Source organism: Glandiceps talaboti, chromosome 18 (assembly GCF_964340395.1).
Source record: "Glandiceps talaboti chromosome 18, keGlaTala1.1, whole genome shotgun sequence".
Taxonomy (NCBI): Eukaryota; Metazoa; Hemichordata; class Enteropneusta; family Spengelidae; genus Glandiceps; species Glandiceps talaboti.
In genome coordinates this window covers 16773022-16798296 of record NC_135566.1, presented here as the reverse complement: position 1 = coordinate 16798296, position 25275 = coordinate 16773022, and the positions used below count along the sequence as shown (strand labels likewise).

At 35.9% G+C, this 25275-nt stretch overlaps 1 protein-coding gene across 1 annotated transcript; it reads right to left on the bottom strand.

Moving 5' to 3' along the window:
* Window positions 1–1718: 1718 nt before the first annotated feature.
* LOC144448991 (N-alpha-acetyltransferase 25, NatB auxiliary subunit-like) lies at window positions 1719–25201 on the bottom strand. The gene is made up of 24 exons (XM_078139386.1): window positions 25147–25201; window positions 20975–21060; window positions 19935–20073; window positions 19193–19311; window positions 18376–18450; window positions 17270–17456; window positions 16670–16781; window positions 15801–15890; window positions 14877–15049; window positions 13375–13556; window positions 12307–12532; window positions 12001–12111; window positions 10475–10544; window positions 9815–9914; window positions 9109–9260; window positions 8518–8573; window positions 7786–7858; window positions 7163–7412; window positions 6468–6591; window positions 5340–5405; window positions 4924–5021; window positions 4456–4566; window positions 3628–3777; window positions 1719–2695 (listed from the first exon to the last, which is right to left on the bottom strand). The coding sequence occupies exons 1-24, from the start codon at window positions 25199–25201 to the stop codon at window positions 2573–2575; spliced, it is 2928 nt and encodes a 975-aa protein (XP_077995512.1). The 3' UTR covers window positions 1719–2572.
* Between the last annotated feature and the right edge of the window lie 74 nt (window positions 25202–25275).

Below are 25275 nucleotides of genomic sequence, written 5' to 3'. Positions count from 1 at the left end.
ACTTGTGTAAAACATTAGCATAAATTTGAATCAAATTTGAACGGTAAACATTTACATATACTGACTGCACGATTTAAATGTCTATGGCGGGATGCCATTCAAGACCAGCTGGAAATAGGAGTCAGAGTAGACTTGGTAGGACAGCGAAAATTCAAAAAATCAAAATATCAGTTAGGAGAGTGGAAATGTAGTAGCAATAGTCCTTCAGGTCTACAGATAGGCAATGAAAGAAAATGAAAATGTGATGAATTCATTTACTGTCAATTTCATACGACAACATGGCTGAAACTGTGTGTCACATGCATATGTTTATCCTGTATACCCAATATCGATAGATAAGTAGAATTCTTCACACATCTTGACTCATTCCGATTGAAAACGAAATACACACAATGGATTTCAAAATACTGTTCATGAGAGACTGTTTGATACAACCACGCAGAAACCAACAAGAAACTGCACATGCTACACTTTAGTAGCAAAATTACAATTTATTGCTACATTTAGTCTGAAATGAAATCAACGATTTAAACCAACATATTGCAACAAGACGCAGACATGAAGGCGCCAATGTTTTGATGTCTGCATGGTGGCATATCAGTTCATTTCATTTCGACAAAATGTTGCAAGAAACTGTAATTCATTCAATCTTGCTATCTTAAAGTGTAGCATGTGTAGTTTCTTATTGGTTTCTGTGTGATTGTATCAAACAGAGCCACAGAATGTTTATTTGAAATCCGTTGTACATGTGATTGTAATGCATTGTGTATTATAATTAGTGGTAACAATGTATTAGTGTTCATGAGTAAACATATCAACAAAAGAGTCAATGTGTGCCACACACACAATGATGAAATGAAAGTGTTCTGTGACATAAAACTGACACAAAATGTTGAGAAAACAAGTCTTTGTTGAAGACACATACCCTGACAATACCCTCAAAGTGAAAATAATATATACGGCCATAGTACGTCAGTCACAGATCAGTGTTGAAGGTTACACCATTCAAATTACTGACCTTGCAGTCATTTCAAAAGAAATATCATGAGGTCGCCCTCATGAGGAAAAATGAAGAGCTAAATCACACAACAGTATATCAAGCAGTCAACAAAATGTGGTTAAAACAAATCTGCAAGGTCTAAAAAAATTTATCAGAAAAAATGTCAGCACTAAGTAGAATGTTTTGACTGGTTGAGAGTGCAACCAACTTTTTGTCATAAAACACTGGGAAATTATTCTTTTTAAGGAGGTGCCACTTCTTGTCCAATACTAGCGTCTGAACAGCACTCCTAGTGGCCAAACTATACAATCTTTTGTTTTTATGATTTCACACTTGTACTTCTCTGTCCATAGAAACCAAAATAGACACAAACTAAAACTGTTGTAGTGGGTGATAGCAGTGTCTTAGTCATGGAGATATACTAGTAATTACCCTGTAAAAAAAAAATCGCCACCCTACTGTGAGTGTAATTACATCAACATCCTACGCTAGTTTATATCAACATGCAACAATAATACTTTCAATCTGTGTCTGTGTTAGCTTCGTGATAGCTGACTTGTCTTAAGCTTGCCATAATAGCTTTAGTGCTAAAGCTGAGAGAGGAGAGAGGGAGGGGAGAAAGAGAGAGGCAGGGTTGGCGAGAAATAGGGCGGGGGGGGGGGGAAATGATCATGTACGAGCTAGCACAAAAATACTAAATTTGATGGCTTGACATGAATACCTTTTTATGCATTTATTTAATCTCTAATAATACTAAATATCTGCAGCATCACACATCTTTCTATCAAAATCTAGCCATATCAAGGTACATTTCACCCATTAGGGAATTCTAACTTATTTGAAAAACCTGAGTTGTTCCCATCTGCTTAGGATGTGAGAAAACCTAGGTAAGCTGGCTTTATTTTCAAACCATCCACATAGCATATTGTCGAAGTAAAGTACAAAGTCTTTTTTTTTTCAAACACTTAGCTGGTGTAACTCGAAATTGTTCACTTTAGGGGTATTTATCTGTAATTTGAGAGAACGTGGGGAACTAATTTTCATAAAATTTTCGTTTGGCTATACTTCGACAAAAAATGCAGCCACCTTGCTATCATTTAAGAGAACCTAGGCAGTCCACTTTATGGTGGTGAAACGGATGGAAGGGAAATAGATGGTTCATCTTGCTATCCAGTGACTTAAAACAGCCATCTTGCTTAATTGCGAGAACCTAGGCACTCTGCTTTGCTGGAACTGAAGGATGTGACAGCCACCTCGCTGTGATTTTAGGGGCATGGATGGTCTGTATATATTGAGATAAAAATTCTTAGGCTAGAGTCTATTTATGTATAGTCCATCTTGTAAGTATTCTAGAGAGTTTCGAGTGTTTTACTTGATGTAATTCTAGTGCCCAAGTGATCTACATCCAGAGAATTTGAAACCTTAGCTTGCACATCTTGTTGTGATTTATGAGACTATGTAGTCCATCTTCAGCAATTTCAGAGCCTACATATTCTCGATCTTACAATAATTTGAAAGAGTCTTGGTTGCTCATCTGGCTATAATCTGAGGCAGCCTAGGGAGACCATCTTCCTATAATTTTAAAGAACCTAGGTAGTCCATCTTGTGTTTCAATAAGTCTGACAATTCTTTGGATGACTGCCGATAACTTTGTTCCATCTTCTGCCACATCCGAGATTCATAGACACCATCCATCTGAAAATATATACAATAAGCGAGTCACAAGTACTGTACATAATATATCACTCATGCATGGACACAGACACACAGACACAGACACAGACACAGACACACACACACACACACAAACAAACAGACAGACAGACAGACAGACAGACAGACACATGCAGATACACACTACCAGTATGCCCTCTAAGCCAATTTGATGCGCCCCTGATCCACACAATTTCTAGTGATGCACCAAACTTGGTGTTCCCTTATCTCTTACTATGAGGTGACTCACAAGAAATGCCAGTTTTTAACATTTTGACTCACAACAACAATATTTGGCTATCATTAGAGGGCACACTGCACACTACCAGAGACATGTATAGATACACAACCATACATACATAATTATGTAACAATTAACATAATTTGATGATGGTGGTTTGAAGCAGTCACTGGAAGAAACTTTGTGGTCATGTTATTTCTTACAGTACTTCCAAACAAAGTCTGAATGACAAACTACTGCAATATATTGATACATTAGTAGGGTCAGATCAAAGATGTGCCACAACTGTGCGCATCATTTACACTGATAACTTCAATCGTAACAAATTTCGAATTTGGCGCCTCTCACAGTTACCGAGGTTTGTTGTCTAATACATCACTTTGTACATCTAGCTATGATGATATCTACCAATAGACAGGGTTCATTTGAAACAATGAATATTGTGTGCTTGTTTGGCAGCGTGATTCAAAGTAAACTGTTATTCAACTTTGCCACTGTGAAGGCAATGTAGTGACTACTATAGCTAAATCTATGTCAATGCATCAGGGCAAGTTCAGTAATGTATCAATATGTTGCAGTACTTAATTGTTCATACTTTGAGTGGAAGCACTGTAAACCTTCTATTAAAAGGATCACTGTAGATGAAACACGACGTCCGTAGTAGTAGTCTTACCTCAGCAAGCTTCTCCTTGTCAACCAGACTGAGTTTACCAAGATCCAAGGAAGCAAACAGTGGATCAGCATTCAAGACGGCTACATGTAATTCATCTGTACACTGTAGTAGACTGTCTAGGAAAGTCTTGAATTTCTCAAATATTGCAGGCTGAAAGAGAACGAATAACGATGAAGGTAACTTTGTCTAAACATATTACTCTGGTAATTGAGACTTCGGGTTACTAAGATAGACACAAACTAAAACTATTGTCACAAAATATTGATACAACAGTAATAAGCTATTGAATGGACATTAGTTTAATTATAATCTCAGTAGAGAGGCAGAGTTTCATTGACAGAGTTCCATGAACTTGTAGTGTACTGTTTTTACTACTTCCAATGTTTACAATGTCTTGATCACAGGGTGATTAGAATCATGCAACAGAGGAATCAATAGCCCAGAGAGATAGCCATGCAGGCTAATCAAGTGGTTGACTGCAGTTCAGCAGAGTAATTCAAAACAGGATACAGACAGATGAAAAGGATAAAAGGCGAGAAAAAGTTTAAAATGCAAGTTAAAATATTTAGTAGTCGAGAACATATCAGCTTAATCCTACCATGAGAAATTAAACCTGGTTGCATTATGGAGGTAAGAACACCATTCATCTACACTTTAAGGGTTTCCATACCCAGCAGGTACACACATCACACCAGTGAAGATTTAGACCTATCTATGTAATAACAAGTCTTTGTAGCAGACACATCCCCAAGAAATACTTTACTTTACAAGTAGCACACCGTACAAGTTGTTCAAGTATCAACATTGAACGTTTTGTTTTCATCTTACCATTATCTGAACACCTCCTTTCTTCTTCCTGTTTCTCTTTGCAACCGTAGCTTTGAGAGGTTTGAGTAATTTATAGCACACGCCACACAGAAGACTAATGAAACTAATACCCTGAAATCAAAAAAACATCAAATGTATCAATTCTTTAACCTCTCTAACGTCTGGTAAATCCATAGATGATAGAGGGCGCTGTTCAATCTCTCTAAATTTGGGTAAATCCATAGTAATAGAGGGTACTGTTCAATCTCTCTAAATTTTGGTAAACTCATAGATGATAGAGGCCGCTGTTCAATTTCTCTAAATTGCCTGCTGTCTTCGACAAGGCTACTGGGTGAAAATCATTATTATCAACTTTGAGAATGTAATCAAGACAAGCGAGGAAGACGCGGGCTTGGAGGTACAACCGGCTAATGATAACGATGTATCTTAACAGTGCTATAAACAGACTAGAACGATGCTGTTACTCACCTCTGACAGGAACACTAGATTCGGCAATAAATGATAGTTAAATTTTTGTTGTCCTTCTTCTTCAGAAACTAAACTACATTTACACTTGGACAATGCACCTACAAATAACAAGATTATGAAAAGAAAATGAGTACTAAATATTTCCATCTGTTAATATCTGATTGAAGCTATCTATAGTAAGGATAATATGGGGAGGGGAGGGGCAATTGCGGCAAACTTAATGAGAAAGAAACCGCCTTTTTCAATCAGAATTCAAATATGTCATAAGAATACCTTGGAATTACTTTATGCTACTAATGTACACCACATGCATATATACAAAAACATGACTGACATATTCTTCTGAACTTTCTACAATTTGTTCAAACTGTTTCTCTTTGATAATATCTATATCTTGTTCAAACTGTATCTCTTACCTTTGACAGTGTCTACAACTTGTTCAAGCTGTCTTTCTACCACTGCTTGTATTTCATCTGAGTTGTCTGAAAAGTAAAGAGAGATAATTAGACATCAGAGAAACGTCTGGACTAAAACTGATTTCAAAACTGTGTTGTAAATTGCACATTTATTATTAGTTCAGATAAGAAGTTGTTCTAGTAAACTACTTATGAAATGTATGACTACCAATGAATCAATCTTTAATACCGATCACTAACTTCAGATCATCAGGTTGTTATTCCTTCATAGGTATAAATTATTAACAAATAAGCGGCGAGATCAATAGTTCAATGTAGGATAAAAAACGAAATTCTTATAGTTAGACATCAGACCCCCACCCACCCACTCAAACACCCCATCCCCATCCCCCCCTCCTAACTAACTTGGCCAAAATTGAAAATTGTCTCAGACAGCACAATCAATTTCAAATCAGTACAAAGTCAGTATGTAGTGCATAAAAAATAGTTCTTTTGTTGAGACTTTACTTTATTTTAGTGCCATGCATTTACTATAGCAAACATTCTTCCATTTCTCAATTTGAAATTTTTACAAGAAATATTTGTATTTAGGGGTAGAAAACATCCATTAAAAGTAAAATTGATTTTGTAGGATGAGAACTAAAATGGCTCCATTACCAGTCTCATAATTGACTGTATCAACCTCAATTTCAACATTCCAATATATTAAGAATGTCTACTTAGGAAGGCTGACGTGTTTCATGTCTCCCATCACTACATCCACCAGTACAATATCAATGTACTGCAGTTGTCAAAGATGGGATTAAAAGCTACATAAACAGTCTGATTCAAAGTTGTGTAGAAGTTATCCATGGCTTTAATATTCTCATTCATTCATTCCATTCATTCATTCATTCTTCATTCATTCACTCTCTCATGGTTTCATATCTCTCTCTCTCTCTCTCTCTCTCTCTCTCTCTCTCTCTCTCTCTCTCTCTCTCTCTCTCTCTCTCTCTCTCTTTTTACAATGCAGTGTTCTTGACAACTCAAATCAGTCACAATATCTGTTATCATGAAATGTACAGAACACAGTTACGCAATACACACTCAGTAAAATCAACACAATCGTGACCAATAAACATAACTTACCAATTCCATTGACATGTAAATGTTGTATACTAGACGTGACCTTTAACATGTCAAGTAAAATCTGACTGTGTTTACCTTCCAGATATTTACAAGTTCTGGGTTCAGGCGGGCCATGTAGTGGAAACTGTAAAAAAAAAAATCATAACACAGATTACTATAATGTTAGTACCTTCACTAGCCTCCAGAAGAGGAACTTTAACTTGAAAGGAATAATGAAACATAAAATCAATCCTATTTTTTTCCTTATCCATTCATTATATATACATTGTCAAATGAATATTAATTTACCCAGATATGAGGCGAGGAGGTGAAAATTGGGCTTATGCAAATGAGTAAACTTGTCTGCATATATGCAGATGTGGCCTGGGAACCTGGAAGGGACTGTCTGCATATATGCAGACGTGGCCTGGGAACCTGGAAGGGACTGGCTGTATATATGCAGACTTGGTGTTGTACGGGACAAACTTTCTTTACAGTTTATGATAAACCTGCACAGTGGCGATAGAGGTTGTACAATATATCTCCAGCCATGGTTGGTCGTTTTTGGATGGACACTCCTAGTGTATCAAGCTCTTTTTCACAGAAATGACAAGACATTTACAACCCATGCATTAAATTCTAAAACTTTACTTCTTTAGTAAGATACCTCCACAAGTGTTCATCGGGGAAGTCAGTGAGAAAAGATCAAAATTTACCCTTTTCTGTGTCAATGGTTTCTTTTCAAGTTGTTCAACACATGATTCAAAGTCTGTTATTAGCTTCTTCAAAATCTCTCCATTATCCTGCATCTCAGTGCCGCCATTACTAGCTGTCATCTCAGTCGAAGTATTGAATGCAGGAACCAACATTGCAGCTGCTGCAAGACTTCGCAGAGTGAAACTTCGGATTTTTAACCAATCTTTCTCGACTTCAAACGAATCCTTTCTGTCCTGTTCTGAAAGATGCCTGATGGAGAACAAGTCAACAGTAATTGTACTGATTGTAATAGGATAAGGAATTGTTTAGTTCAAACTTATTGGGATGTTATACATTATCATCTGGGCAAAGTGTGCATAGGCACGATATGACAAATTATTGCATGAATGTGTGGGTGCTGTTGCCCATTTGAATAACAATGGAGGCGATACAGATGCGATACTGGGCATATGATAAGGGAAATTATTGCACTATGACTGGTCCATAGTTGACTGTAGTGTGCCATAGCATTATAAAAGGGCTCATTATGGAAATTACTGCACAGCAATGGATGTGTTCTTTCCAATGGGATTACACTAGTGCACAACTCCTGGTTGGTGATGATATGCAAAAAATGACTTACTTAGAATCTGGGTCCCATGACATCAACAATGCCAAGTCTCTGTTATCACTCAGTTCATTCCACTGAATCTCATCTGATTTAAGAAAGAAAATTAAAACTAAGAATTTTCTCAAAAGCTCTTGTGCATGTAGAATGCTCACTAGGGACAATCGCACAATGTCTCACAATGTCACACAAGTTCAATAAACGAACTTCAATTTTTTTTTTCCGTGGGGGTGGGGGGGTTCTGGCGTCAATGCTGAACTTCATTTTCAGACTTCTAGCAAAATTTCGTAAACTATCATGCCATCAATAATAACAGATTCTGTATTTACTAGTGAGATGTTGATAAGTTGATTAAAATTTACTTCTAATGTGAGATACATGCTGGGATCTTTTTATGATTTATAAAACAATTTTATCATGGCTACCTACTTGGAAAATCAATGTGAAACAACACTGACAAAGTCTGTTTGTAACTCAATACATTGCAAAAAGCTTTTAAAAAAAAATGGGCACAAAAGTTTGTTATTATACATACAATAACAAACATTTTACACATTTTTTAAAATTTAGCATTTTATTGAGTTGCAAACACAGATTTAGTCAATGTTGTTTCACACTGATTTTCCAAATAGTTTTATAAATTAAAAATCCAAAATAAATACCCAATTCTCATCCATATGGCCACTTTAAAAACAATTACATGAAATAAAAGATTTTATTAGATTGTACCAATCTGTAACAACTCACCTTTTTCTGGCTGAATTTCCATATACCTGATAAGATCTTCAAATTTTAAATTATTACTGAGAAAGAAAGAGAGAGAAAAAAAAAATTAGTAAAACTAGAATCAAAGATGTGGCAAATCACACGATGATGCTGAGAAAGCAACAGATTCATTTGACTATATTGTATCAACAATGTTTCATGTTTCAGCCATTTTGTTGATTTAGTTCAGTACAAAACAGGGAAGACAAAGCGAGTTATGGGAGTTGTACATGCTGCTAAATTTGTATCAAAATCTTGCAATTATGTTTGATAAAAGATCAGGCTCATATCACTTATCAAAACTATCATTGTGTGGATGGATATCCAGCAGCATATCTGGGATACAACATAGGGAATGGATCATTTTAAGAGTAATCTACTTTACTGAATGAATCTGGCCCAGATTTCATTCCAAACTCTGCTATGGAATAGCGCCCTCAGTGGTCAAACTATAAAATGTGTTATCTTTCTAATAATGAATGTACTAGTATCCTGGATCCTGTCTGTAACTACACTGAAATCAAAAGTTTCCAAAAGAAGTGCTGAGAAGATGTGCTTTAGATTTTAACTTACCTGTTAGCTTCTACCAGAAGTTCTAGTAACATCTTCTCTAGGGTAACAGCTGTGTAATGCAAGGAATTGTTCAGTTTCTGCCTAAATTTCACAAATTCTGGTATCTTGGGAAAGGAGCCATATTTATAAGCTGAAATGATGTATTCTGTGGTCTGTTCATAAATACAGAAAAATTATTATAGTACAGATACATATGTTTACTGCACTTTGATGCCTTCAGCTCAAATACAATGCAAAAATACAAACATGTAAAATTAAAAGCACACATTTAGTTCAACTGAATATTACCGGTACATCATTTTTCATGTGTCTCTCTTTGTTTGAATGCAGTGAATACAAATTTAAATACTGATACCAGAAGTTTAGGGTCAGGGATTCTCAGTCTTTTGAACTTGTTAAAATTTGGTTCAGTTACAAATTCTATCAAGATGCACAAAACAATAAAAAATAAAAACACTGTTCACAATTTTATCTTTGTTAATTAAAGAGGTGTTTGATGTTTCTCTGAATTCACAAGTAATTGTAGGTGATGTAAAATTATGAAATGACTCTCCAAAACCAATAGTTTATGAAAATGTCCCTATTTCCTGGAGTCGTGTTTAAAGATACTGTAGATAGCAGTTTTAACTTTGAGTGGTGACGTGGGAACAGATGTGTTGAGTTTATTATGCAATTGACTTTCAAATACCAACATGACCATACTTACATCCTTGCTATTTACAGTGAAAAACTTGAGAGTAGCGTCGTAAACTGCTGAGGCTGATATAAAGTGACCTAAGGGCTCACAATATCTTGTCACCGTATACCTGGTAAAAAAGACACACATGAAGAATGGTATCATTAACCACAGCTTGAAAGTAGTTCTTGATAAAGCCTACTTAGGTGGAGAAAGGATAGTCACTGTTATACAAGCCTATTATGGCAGATGTTGTGATATTAAGTTATACTAGCACAACTTTGTAGTATGTGATCAGTTTTTCTGATAAGAGTGGCATATGATACATAGTTTAAAAATCTACCCCAATTTTACATTCTTTCAAGTATATTAGTTGTTAGTGATGAGCAGGGTTTTACATGATGCAATATCATGAGTATCTTATCTTGGGGCTGAAGTAATTAAAAAAAATTTAAAGTAAAATAAAATAAAATTCCAACCTACCTACCCTATTTTCTGAAGTCATGTTATCGAAAGCATTTTTTTTATTTTGCCTTAAAAACTTAGTAAAAATATTGGTGATTTTCAGTACGTTACATTACAACCATTCTATCAACATTTCATTTCATGAAAAGTTAAACAAAACCCAAACAATTCACAAACTCACAATATTCGGAGAAACTTACAAAATATTATCTAGATTTGTCTTACCCTAATGTATCTTGTTGTATATGCTTAACTTCCATCCCATCATACAATGCTGGACATGGTCCAAAGGCACCTGTCGGAGCAAGTCAATGAAATTTAAAAGTTGCCTTATTTTAAAACAAACATATATCAAGTGAAAATCCAAGATTATACAGCACAACTCAAAAGATAGATCCAAGGGCACATTGACTGCTAAAAATGGTATCTATATATATCAGGGCTTGAAATTAAATGTTTTCTTTGGTAGTCCTAGTGGGCTACTAATTTCAGAAAGTGGTAGCCCAAGGATGGTGACCTGTAGTCCCATATTCCTGAACTGAAAACAGAGTTCCTCTATTGGAAATATCTGTGTTATATGTCTGTAAGTCTTCCATCCTTTAAATCATCTCATAATCAGTAGTAGCCTAAGTGGGCTACCAGCTGCAAATTATGGTAGCCCCATGACAAGAATTGGTAGTCTGTGGATACAGGACGACTGTTAATTTCAAGCCCTGTGTATACTTACCAAATTTTAATAGAAAAGTCTGTTAAACCAATGGATGTCAATAGAAAACTAGTTGAAACAGTTCACTTGGCTAACTCTGACTACCTTGTGATAACTTCAGGCCCTGTACAGTATGGTTCAAAGCTAGATAGCAACACATTCCATACTTTAATACAAAACTAACTTATAGCTAGGCAACACTGAAAGCTATAAGTAAGAAGTCTAAACTTATAAAATTTATTTATAGCTCTAGGCGACATTGAAACTTTAACAGTGACAAATCCAAAACTTACAAAATCATTATCACTAGACAACAGAGATAAAAATCATCAATGTTAATTCCCGTTTCTTTCTTTCACTACGAACTTTTTTATAATAATCTGTATTCTTCAAAATAAATATGGAATTTGTTGAATGGTCGCCACAAGAGCCGTGCCCTAGTGTTGAATAAGCAGAAGGAAACTGGAGCATCCAGGGAAAACTTCCAATTGTTCAGCAGGGTCAAACTGAGCATCACCCTTCTTACATACAGATCTGGTTAACTTTCAATCAAACCCAGCCGACGCTTGGCGGATTTGAACCCAGGCTGCACAGGTAAGAGGTGTGTGAGCTAACCACTCAGCCACTGACAACCCCTTCAAATTTCTGTCTATAATGTGTAATAGGTATAATACTACTATGAAAACCAAGCTATCGGCAAACTTAACTACTAGTAAATCTATTGTTGTATAGTAGATTACAACAGTGGGTGATAGAAATGTTCAAGTTGGTTCTCCAGATTTAATCACCCTGTAATCAAGATAGTGTAAACACTGAATGAGGTTGAATGTGTGACTACTTGCTATCAGAAAGAACAGCCTAAAGTGAGTGTAATTCCATCTGCAAAGGCCTATACTAGCTTATACCAACATGGTGCTAACAATAGTTTTAGTTTGTTAATATCTTAGTTTGCCTATAACTTGATTTCTGTAGTAGCATGACACTCAAAGCTGGCAATGTATGATGTCTGTGTAGTTCATGATATCAAGTCAAGGATGAAACTTACCCAGAATGCAATACAACTTGATAAGCTGTAGTTTAAAATGATGATTGGCAGGACTCTTTGTTATACCATACTCTAACATGGTTACTGTTTGCCATACAATTCTATCATCACCTACAACACAAATCATACAACATGGTTACTGTTACAACATGGTTACAACATAAATCATACAACATGGTTACTGTTACAACATGGTTACTGTTTGCCATATCATCACCTACAACACAAATCATACAACAGGGTCACTCAGCTTGAGCCCCTTTTAAAAATTAGAGAAAGTTAAAATAAAACCTTGAAATCTCTTACCTGTTGCTTGCCATACATCCAATAGAAGATGAACAGCAAGCAGACAATACATATCACCTGGTTGGAGGTCTGTTGCTAGGAGATTGGATCCAAAATTTAAACTTTCATTGTACCTCACCATCATTTCTTCAGACAGAGTAACTTTCTCTTCAACAGACAGTTTAAGATGCATCCCTAGGTATCGACTAAGTTGAAGGTAAGACAGATGCCTTTGCAATTGCTTGGCCTGTAAAATGTAAACATAGTCAGAGTCAAACATGAAAACACACCCCTACATGATAATGGACATTCCATGGACTTCAGTCAAGTGATTATGTAACGTTATATAGTACCTCATAGACTTCCACTCGATGAACCACATGTACATGTATTTTGACAGAAAATCACTCCTTTGGACGTAACTTGAAAGCCACTGATCGGATCGCATTCATTTGAACAATTTGTCATCTGCACATCATAAGCAACGTCCCTACCCAATCTGAAATCAATTGATCCAGCGGTTTCTCACTTTAAGTTGTTCACACACACACACACACACACACACACACACACACACACACACACACACACACACACACACACACACATGCATCCACACATGCAAACATACATACACACATACATACATACATACATACATACATACATACATACATACATACATACATACAGACAAGTCTATGTAGAAGACACAGTCGTCCCCCCCCCCCTCCCCTGCAATGTGTAAATATAATAGAACTGTCTGTGACAGGCAGGAATTGGTTGGATTTGGATAATTAACCATCAAGGTCAAAGGTCAAGGTCTCCAAAGTTAAAGCTAGCTTACATATGATAATATGGGGATAAACACTTGAAAGGAATCTCTATGCATTACAGTTTTTGAGTTATGCAGTAAATAATAATTTTTAACTACAAATATGGCCGCCATTCAGTAAAAGTGACTTAAGCACCCAAAATAATGCTTGTGTATAGCTCTTTTCTTCAATATTACTTGTAATCACAATTAAAAGAAATTGGCAATATGTAAATACTACAATGTGATAACTGACCCTGAAGGTTAATACTTACATCCTTAGCTAGAGTAACGTCACCATCCTTGGGATCCATTTCTAGGCTTTTCCATAGATGTGTAACATATTCTTCCACATCATCGTTGTCAAGGAGACTGACATATGCAGTCAGGTCACCAAAGCAACAGTGCTTATCACCATACACATCAAAATACTGCTTTAACATAGAAATGAGTGGTTCTGAAAACAATAACACAGAAAGTCAAAAAAAATCTCTAAAACAGAACAATCTATACCATTAAGGGACGATCGCACAATGTCACACAAGATCAACAAGCGAACTTTATTCATTTAGGAGGGGGTCTGTTGTCAATGCGATTGCTGAACTTCATTTTCACACTCCTAACCAAATTTCAAAAACTTTCACGCCTTCAATGATAAAAGCTTCTGTACTTACTAGTGAGATGTTGAGAAGTTGATAAACATTTACTTTTAATGTGAGATACAGCGCTGGGTTTCATCTCAGTAAAAAGGTTCATAACGTTGGAACTTCATGGGAACCTCATCTTTACCATCATGTTTTTAGATTGCATCGATCGAAGTGGTGTGACCACTACAATTTTCATCATGGTTTACACCATATATAAATGTGTGATGTCACACTTGTGAATGTTCCTTTAGGGGGGGGGGGGGGGGGGGGGGGGGGGTGTTGTTGTCGTCTTGTGCAACATTGTGTGATCATCCCTAAAACATGTTTAACTTATGTCTTATGTTAACTATGATACATGCACTTTGATTGGATAAATCACCATATTATTTACAATGCATAACGGCTAACTAAAGCATTTCAGCTACTTGCGCCATTCACTTAGAAGTTAACGTTCATATCAAGTTTGATCAATCAGAGATATATGGACACTTTTGAAGACAATACAGTTCATAAAATTTTTTAATGGACTTTGAAATACATCATGCAATGTTGTGTTCATAGAAATGTAACTCCTAGTCTTGCTGCTAGACGTTCGGGCTTTCTTTTTCGATGCTATAACTATAAGCGAACGAAGTTCGCATGTGAGGGCCTGCCCGAACAGTCTAGCGAATATCATTTTCAGACCGGACATTCCATTGAGAATACGATAAGCGGTGGGTTGGGCCATATATGCATATATATACTTTAATATATTCAATCTCTGCATGCAGGTGTTGACAAACACATTTATGTCATTACTATGTCTTATCAGTTTATGGTAATTGTGTTTGATGAGTGTGTAGACGTTGTCATTCACACATTTTAGTTAACGCATTGGTGGTTATTTTTACAAGCCCCTCCTTAAGATGAATATGCATGAAAATTTAGCTATTGTCCTCTGTTTGTGCTTGTCGCTAATACGGTTCTCTGATTGGCAGTTATTTATATCCTGATGACATTCGCTAGACCTCGGATGTTCCATCCTCGATAGCGTTGTTCGGCTGTGTGTCGTATTTTATCGGAAGAACATCCGAGGGCTAGCTGATAGACTATGTAACTCCAAGCTATCTCACATTTGTGATCCCTCTTACCTAGTTTATCAAGTTCAGGTCTGTTTCCTTCTTTCAGCAATTTATAAAGTTCCATTCTAGCCAGGAATGGTCCTCTCTGTGCTCTACCCTCCTTTTCTCGCTCTCCTTTGTAAATATCGTTAATAAATTGTATTACTTGTTCAGTAGTGTGGTCTGGGAGATTTTCAGGTTCACTGTAAAATACAAAGATGTTAAAGATTATAAATCATTCCACTGAAATTCACGAAGTGCATAACAAATGGTAAATTTGAATGGTAAAGTATAAATGAAGCCCCAATCAAGGTCCTCCGCAAACAATCTACTGAAAAAAGAAAATCTTACATTCTAGGGTAGATCATGTTCAACTGCAGCCTTGATGCTATATGTGGCTTTGACTGTCTCTCACATCTAGTTAAATGGATGTACGTAGAACAACATTCTGTGCTAAATTTTAAAATTACTATCAACAGCTGTATTTAATCCACTAGAGCCCGATTATATTAACGCATCTACACATGACATTATACATTCAAACTTGAAGGTGTCATTACAATGTAAACATAATTTGCATATCGTGGTCATGTTTTTCTTATATGAATTACCCAATTACAAGCACCTCTCAATAAGTAATGGATTACTACTGGCATGACTTTTGTGAGCATGTGGTCTAGCTAGATTTTTGCTTGATTACATCCAGTTGACTAGATGTGTGAGAGATTGAAGAGGATCGAAAAAAATGCTGATAACACATGAAGTGCATGCATCATTACACACACGAGGAGTCAATGTCACGTTTGTCAGCCCCTCACCCCCCCCCCCCCACCCTCCCCCAACCCTCCATAAACATGTACAGGAAATTAGAAAACAACAAATCAATACTTGGCCTACATATCATACATTGTCATGAATGAACTAATTCCAAAATCTGCATAACAAAATACGTACCTTTCTTCATCTTCAGGTGGCGTCCATCCTGAATCTATAAGTGCAAATGCCGACTTGAAATATGCTATGTGAAATGTCCACTGATCAGGCCTGTCAAAAAGACAACATTACAGTGAATTTTATTTACTTTATCTATCATTCTTACCATTTCCAACTGCACCAATAGTTTTTAGACAGAGATAAGGCAAGTGTCTGGACCACTGCGATACACATGATGCACTGACAATTACAGATCAGAATAGCAAATTTCTTCCATAAAGGGCGAACTATCTTACCAAGTCTTAATTATGTAACATTTCTCATAAGTGTCTCGACTTCTAAATGTTACTTACATTTTGTTTCCATTTCACATGAAAATACTCAACTCTATGGCTTCAAACCCTCTACTACACTACCTTCATGAAGAATGGTTTAAGGCCTGTGTCAATTTTTGATATTATACAAATGTCAGGTTCAGACCAGTTTCATCCTGCTTTCTACACACTGGTTTCTGTCCATTTTTAGTTTTGACACAAAAATAACTGCTCTAAACCAGTTTCATCTAGTCGGACAGGTCTTAACTACAATTAGCTGGTCATACCGCCACCTAGTGGTCATCTGAAACTATGAAATTCATCACTCTGGTGAGAATCGTCATTCATCAATCAAGACATATCGAAAGCTCAATGCTAAGAAATTTGAACTGCTTGAGCGTTACAAGCTGTGTATAAAGTCATTTGTTCTTAGACTACCAAGTTGATGACCATATTTGGTCAAGTGCTGTCTGGACACTTGACTGGTTATATCTAGTTCAAACTGGCTAAATCAAGAATTTATAACCTAGTGAAATCCAGTTCAAACTAGTTTTCTGTTTTGTGGTTTCTACTTACTCTTCTTTGACTAGGGCTTTATATGCTTTGTTTGTTTCTGGCCACTTCTCCATCTTAGCATACAGACATGCTATCCTATATTTATGGAATTTGTATTCACTCATTATCTTCTCTGTGGGGTAAAAAAACAATTGTGTAAAAGGATAATGTTCTCAAACTATGTGTCAGTGCACGCATACATATACATACATCATATGAACATACATACATACATACATACATACATACATACATACATACATACATACATACATACATACATACATACACACATACATACATACATACACATACATACACATACATACATACATACATACATACATACATACATACATACACACATACATACATACATACATACATACATACATACATACATACATACATATACACATACATACACACATACATACATACATACACACACATACATACATACATAAATAAATACATACAATAGACACACACATACACACACACACACACACACACACACACACACACACACACACACACACACACACAGAATCTAATGAAATATAGCATAACTACAGTGCCATTCATCCTTAGCTTTAGTTACTCTGTAGTGTGTCATACCTCCTAGTTTGCCTTCAAGTATCTTGATAGATTCTTCATAGTTATCCATCAAATCTAATATCATCAAATATAATTGCACTTCAGCTTCTGCCTCTACCTTGTCTTCCTTCACCAACTTCTCTACCATCTTTAATGCTAGTGGTAAAAACATCTTCTTGGACAGATTTGCATCAGAACTAAAAATAGCCTGTCATAAAAACAAACAAGATCGTTTTGAGTTGTAGGAGTTCAAGTATATAGTTTTCATTTCAGACTGCAAGATTGAAAAAAAATATTTCAGGCAAAATATGTACTATGTATAATTATGTGTTTGATCATTAGTTAAAGGCGCACAAGCTGAGTTTACATGTATTTGGGCATAGTGTTTACTCGTAGTATTGTACCTACTGAAGCATACTTAACCATCACTTGCAATTGACTGAACTCAAACCTGGTATTAAGATATAACTTAACAACGATCCGATGAGGTAATTTATCATTTAAAAATGTCAAGGGAAATTTACACTGCTATGCAATCAGCTGTTCTAACAATGCCAGAAGATAATTGTAATGTTATAGAAGACATGCATCAACATTAACATACTGGAATGTGGTTTTGTTTAATTATTTTCACTTGAGTAAAAAGTTTATAAACTCAGCTTGTGCCACTTTAATATGTTCAATGAAAACACTTGCAAGAAGGAAATAAGTATCACAAATGTTAACACAGTGATTATTACAGAAGTTAACAAAATTATTATCACATGGAAAGTTTGACGGAAGTGTCCTTTAGATGTCAATTTATAGATATGACAAACATATTACAGATGACTATCTAGTTGACACAGAATACATCAACTTGTAGCCATGACAACAGCCTACAGCTGACTATTTAGTTGATACAGAATACATCAATTTGTAGCTATGACAAAACACTACAGCTGACTAGTTGACACAGAATTCATCAATTTGTCGCTATGATAACATACTAAAGTAGACTATCTAGTTGAGACAGAATACATCAACTTGTAGCCATGACAACAGACTTCAGCTGACTATCTAGTTGATATAGAATACATCAGCTATCTATTCACTGCATATAATTACTTGTAATGAGATATTCTTACCTGCATTACTATACTCATCACTGCCCAGAAATAATAGGGATTCTTAGGATATTGTCTGTACAATGCCATGGCCGCCTACAGAGAAGTAAATATGACAGAGTTTATGAAAACTGGTGAAAGTGTGTCATCACACAAGATTATGAGGTGTGTGTGGGGGTGGGGGGTGGGTGGTTGGTGGGTATGACTATGAGTGTGTGAGTGTGTGTGTGTGCGTGTGTGTGTATGCAATATCTGTATGTATAGGTGTATTTATTTATGTATGTAAGTGTGCATGCATGTATGAGTGCATTCATGCATATGTACCAGTACATGTACATATCTCTGTGTGTGAGTGTGTGTGTGTGTGTGTGTGTGTGTGTGTGTGTGTGTGTGTGTGTGTGTGTGTATGTGCACAAGTGTTTGTGTATATAAGTGTGTGTGTGGGTGTGGGTGTGTGTACATACTGCATGTGTGTGTATGTATATGAGTGTGTGCGTGCGTATACAGGTGCATGCATGTGTGTGTACATACTGCATGTGTGTGTATGTATATGAGTGTGTGCGTGCGTATACAGGTGCATGCATGTGTGTGTACATACTGCATGTGTGTGTATGTATATGAGTGTGTGCGTGCGTATACAGGTGCATGCATGTGTGTGTACATACTGCATGTGTGTGTATGTATATGAGTGTGTGCGTGAATGTATGTGAGTGTAATTTCTAGTAAATCTACATGACTGCAACTGCTGAAGTACAAGGGACTTTGAAGTTTACATAATCTTTGCGGTTTCCTCTCTTCATTAAGTGTTCTACTCGAATCATACATAACACAGACTGACCTGTTGTTGTTTCTTGTAGTCTGACTGACGTACATAACTCATAAACAAATGGGAATGAAACTCTTCATTTGTTGGCTGTTTTTTCAATGCTGCCTCGTACAATTTTGTCACAAGCTCAGCTGAAATGAAAGACACACAAAATTACAGCACTTGTCTTACTTCTACGGTATACTTCTAATCTGTAAAACTTTCCTTCCTTGGGAGAAGATTTGTATCAGTGTACTGGAAATTGGTTATAACATAATGTTCTGATAGTGTGCCCTCAAATGATCGATAGCCAAATTTTGTTGTTGGGAGTCGAAATGAGAAAAACTGTCTTTCTTGCAAGTAACCACATATATAGTAAGAGATCAGGGAACACCAAACTTTGGTGTGTCACTAGAAATTGTGTGTGTCAGGGGCACATCAAATTGGCTTTGAGGGCACACTGATCCTACCTCTTTTGCTACTCGTGGCAATTTTTACATACCTAAAGTTCACCTGACACAAAGCAAACCCAATATTAAATATGCAGTTACTCATTACTGGAATTCACTACTGAGCCATATCAAAGACATAACTCATAGTTTTAGCTCACCTGAATAATTTGCAGAAAACATATTTGCATATAATTATTCAATTTGGTATCAATTTTATTTCAATTGTTATTTGACATGTAAATACCATTTCAATCAGTATTTTCTAACAACTTACATTTCTGTATCTTTCAGTAACAATCTATACACTATGTTTGCCAACTTACGTTTCTGCATTTCTCTGTAACAGATAGACATAGCCTGCAGAGTTGGATCCTCTATGGGTTCAATTGCTGATACTTCTTGTAAAATATTGAAAGACTCGCTATGTTTACCCAATCTCAACAAAGCTAAAGCTTTCAACACCTACAACAAGAATGAAACACAAGGTAGACATCATTCAAGTTTTCATTTCTAATTTTGAATTTCCCGAAAAAGGCAAAAAAAAGTTTTGTTTCTGATAACATGACTGCATAAAATAGGGTAGGTAGATCGGCATTTTATTTTATTACTTTAGATTTTTATAAACTACTTCGACCCAAAGATCAGATACTTGTCGATTGCAATACTTCTATGAGAGTTTGATGAGGTGCAAAAGAAGGGAATAAAGACAATTATAAGTTAAGTAGACGAACACGTTATACAAACTGTACAGTTATAGTCTAAAAAGATCTGGTTTTTATCTGGAATATGATTCTTTTATAAAGTGACCACAGATGAGGCAAAAGGCATGAAACTGTACACAAGTAAATTGTTACCATTTTATAGGGTCAGGGTCTTAAACTATGGTCGGTAGGGTTATCGGAAACACACTATTTTTTTTCCAAAAAACAACTCATTAGTCAATTAGAGACACTTACTCTGTATATGAACAAATCACAGTATCAATGTAAAAAAGGCATATGTCAATGACTCATGTGTTGATTGTTTTACATACCAAGTCTAAGTGTCAATTGTAGCAGGGTTCTCTATGTTTATGATGTGTAAATTATAATGCTAATTTACATAATTATGTCATTGGTCCATTTACATAATGTCATGTATCAATTTACATATTCATTTAAGTCATTAACATATTCATCTCTTATGGTCATTTACATATTCATTCTTAAAATCATTTACATAACTGTTATGCATTCATTTACATAATCATGTTGTGTTTATTTACATCATTATGACATCATGCATTCATTTACATATAATTTTGATGTCATGTATAAGCTAGTCTAACTTGTTCTCATAAGAGATATATGTGATGAATATTCACCTTTGCACAATGTAGGTCCTTCTGTTTCTTGAGAACCTTGTCGGCCAACTGTGCTGCAATCTTGTTGTTTCCATTGTCAAGATTATCTGAAAAAAACAAACCAAATGCTTGGAGTTATTCTAAGCCAATCAAATCACTCACCCACAGCTTATGACATTGAATGACATATTAAAACAAACACCTTGAACTTCTGATATCACAAGCAAAACGTCTACATAGAACAGATTCATAATACTTTGACAGTTACATTATATACAAACATAACATTACACCACTTCAATTGCCTTGATGTATATACAATCACCCACATCTGAACCTGTTACAAACTGGGAAAGTAAACAAATGAATTGGATTAATAACAGTTGGCTCAGTATGTTGGAACAGCAGAGACTTGTATAACATTTCATGGTTTGATAAGAACAGTTTTATGGCCTCTTTAGGTGTACATGGAATTCCAGGGAAACATCTAATTTGTTTGTAAATGTGAATTATTATGTAAAGTGGCCATACAACTGTTCTTATCAAATGATGGAATGTAATACTTGTCTCGCTGTATTTCTTAGTCTCAGTTACCCAGACTCTCACCACTGGGGGCTCTGCCTACGAGACCACCCCAAACGAGAGTCTGGGGAAACAAGATTCCAACTATCCCATGCAGGAAGTAGCCTCTGTAGCAGTGCATCATGGGGAATACTTCACGTCCAACATTGCAGGCTAAACAATTTGGGTACCTTCACTACAGATTATCACTTCTCAAGTGACTGATATATATTAATTAGAGCAAACAGGCCTCTAACCCCTATTTTTTACCCTCGGAAGAAATGTACTGAGTGACTTCTATCACAGGATAGTTGAAATGTGGTTTCCCCAGACTCTCGTCTGGGTGGTCTCGTAGAAGAGCCCTCAGTGGTGAGATTGGGTAACTGAGACTATGTATTTCCAACATGTTGTACCAAGTGTTATCAATCCAATTCATTTGTTTACTTTCACTTTTTGTAACAGGTTCTTTTTGTCCACGGTCTAATGTCGGCAATTCTGCAGTTATCAGATCATCACCTAGAGAGTAGCTATTCACAATCATACTGTCATTTCCAAACCAATACACTTTTCTAAAGACCAAATATGCACATAATCTTACTATGAAATTACAGTTATAAGCTGTGCAAAATCTATTTCTTGGAACCTGAATAGCTTTTTTACCTTATGCTAAAATAGAACATGACGGTAGACTTATTCCGTCTCATGTGCACCTATAGTAAGTATAACATGTGAATCACATGGAGTGGAAGTTGTGGTGTCGACCAAGAAATTGAATGTTTGTTATTTTCATGATGCGCCTTGGCAGGTATAGAGAATTGGCCCTCAATCTTATTCCAATGACGTTATCATGTCCTTACATGCATCATGTCACTATCATAGCCTGCGCCTGATGCACTCATTTAACTAAATCAGATTACACTTAAACTGAATATCATTCAATAAGTATCTGTTCAAACATAATAAATTAAAAGTGCAGTTTTTATGACCCCCCCCTATTCCTCATCCCCATGTACCCTCTCTCCTCTTTCTCAGTTTTATGACTACCCTAGGCCTCTCCCTAGATCCGTTCTACAGGTAACACCATTTTATCGTGGCTTCCTACTTGAAAAATCAATGTGAAATAGCATTGGCCAAATCTGTGTTTTTTGTAACTCAATGCATTGCAATAAGCTAAAAATGTGTAAAAAGTTTGTGATTGTACACACAATGACAAACATTTTACACAATTATTAATCTTGTACAATGTATTGAGTTACAAACACAGATTTGGCCAATGCTGTTTCACAGTGATTTTTCAAGTAGGAAGCCGGCCATGATAAAATTGTTTTCTAAATTCAAAATTCAAAACCCTTCTCATCCCTCTCTAGCTCTAGATCTGTTCTACAGATTCTACAAAGCCAGAGTATGCATATTAAGACTAGCTATACCACAATCTATTGGCTAATTTCTGTAGTCATTTCAACCAGAGTGTGTTGTTAATGAATGAATACTATTTGAACAATATTACATTATCTATCCATGCTATCATAAAAATCATCTCAACCATCACTGATTGTCAGTATTGAAAAGACTGAATTCAAATTTTGGCTCTAAACAAATAAAACATATTGATCTACACACAGTCAATTTATCAGGACAGAACAGCACTCTAAGCCACAGAAGCTAAATTGAATAAATTACACAAAAAGCAATTCTTTTATTTACCATCTCATTTGTCTTTCTTTTTTATTATACTTTGTTGACTTGTTACGAGACTTCCAATATTGTAGACTATTTGAAAGTGGTAAAAATTTGATTCGACTTAAGGAGTCTATTTAAGCCCTCTTGACTCTGACACCCTAGCTTCCTCACAATAATATTACGACCTTGCCATTGTGATATATATTGCTATTGCATTTATTTGATCATGTTTCCTACGTGTCCTTACTTGACATGACTTATAATCAATTACCTTGGCTGTAAGTAGGGACAAATCATAAAACAATTTAATCGTAAAAACTGGACGTATTCCATCAAGTGAACATAATGAATGACACAATTATTTATATCACAATTTTATTTATTGCAAGATATATTACTATGATATGTTTGTCAAAATCACAAAAAATTTGAAATTTAACCTTATTTTGTTGATAAATCAGTCATGTAACAGGACAGCAGTAGAACAGTGTTCCAGCATCGATAATGATACAAATCCAGTTTATGCTAAGGAGTCTAATTCTAAATTTACCCCTAATCATACACTAACAATGACTCCCTAGCTTGAATTCAAATAAGTATCTGAAGTACTGGTAATCACCACTCTTCTATATTAGTATTACAGCATTGTGTTGACTATGTTGACTATGTTGACTATGTTGACTAACTTCTCACCCTTGGAAGGTCATTGTACCTCCAAGTTCTCAATAATAAGGCAAAATAAAAATAAATGTTTGTTTCCGATAACATGACTTAAAGAAAACTAGGCTTCGGACTATTAGGGGTATTATGTTCCCCTCACTTCTAACAACACATTACATAGGAATTTGTATGGTCGATTTGCACCACAGAGGTAAACATGTACTACTACAAGAACCCTATGTATATGATTCTACACATTATTTTCATACACACGTTCTCTTCTTCCACTTCTGATTGAGAAACAGACATGTTTCGAACAAATCATTTGTCCTTCTTCATTGTCGAACTGGATCTGACAGAATGATCCAAATTTACTGTAGGTGTTAAGTAACCATAACCAGAGAGGTGTGAAAAGGTTAGGTTCAATATATGTAAATTGAGGTGTGAAAGCACTTGTCAGTTATGTACATCTAACTGTCCGCCTTTGGTGATGATGTCACTTTTCATTGGTGGAATGTCATATTTTCCTACATTGTTAAGTGGTGGATTGTTGACTTTGATGTACATGGCCTCCAACAGTCTTCTTTCATCACCTCCAGCAAATTGGATCATTCTGTCAGATCTAGTTAGACTCTGAAGAAGGACAAGTGATTTGTTCGAAGCAGGTCTTTTTCTCAATCAAAAGTGGAAGAAGAGAACTTGTGTATGAATCATAGAGCTTCATAGTGTTAATTTTTACATTATTTTATAAAATCTACCCTTTGTTAAGGACTTTGTTACAGGTCAGAACCCTGTAATAAATCATTGCACATACAATATTCATAAATCACGATTCATAGTGTGCCGACACACACACACACAAATCAATAACTTATTGGAATTTTGGTTTGCTACCTCCACTCTCAATGTTTAGTCTTACAACTTTTGTCTACATGTAAATGTCAACCAAGTACAGCAATCAGGTCCTTGGCGATATGACACTGCATATGAGCGTCGATAGGAATTTTCACTCATAATATAATTTATCGATACTTGTTAAGTGCATTGTTTACATATCTGTACAATTTACAAATGTAAATGAGTGTGAACGGTTATGTTATATTTTAGGGTCACGGTACATCATACATGTCTTGTCGTTGCAACAAACTATGAATGGCCCAGTGTAACAACCCCACTTCGATGTCTACCACATCTGTCCTACGTTACTAACATGTTTCCGTGTGCCCTGTCGACCAAAGTACGCTACGCATAACAAAATAGCACTGTTTCATTAATCAAACGATTGTACTTACCATATATAGGCCGCAGCCGCCTCTCGTTCACATCCACATGGCTTCGACCCGCCATGTTGGATTTTTTAGCTCTCGCACAGGGCGTTATCTCGTAGAAATCCTTCGCGAACTTAAATGACTTACGTTGCG

What these genes read in the sequence shown, in the direction of transcription:
- LOC144448991 (XM_078139386.1), bottom strand. Translation starts at nt 25,201, where the DNA reads ATGGCGGGTCGAAGCCATGTGGATGTGAACGAGAGGCGGCTGCGGCCT. An exon ending in GGATGTATGGCAAGCAACAG is followed by an intron (nt 12,112 to 12,306) that starts GTAAGAGATTTC and finishes TTTGTGTTGTAG; the next exon opens with GTGATGATAGAATTGTATGG. An exon ending in AACCATTGACACAGAAAAGG is followed by an intron (nt 6,592 to 7,162) that starts GTAAATTTTGAT and finishes TTTTTTTTACAG; the next exon opens with TTTCCACTACATGGCCCGCC.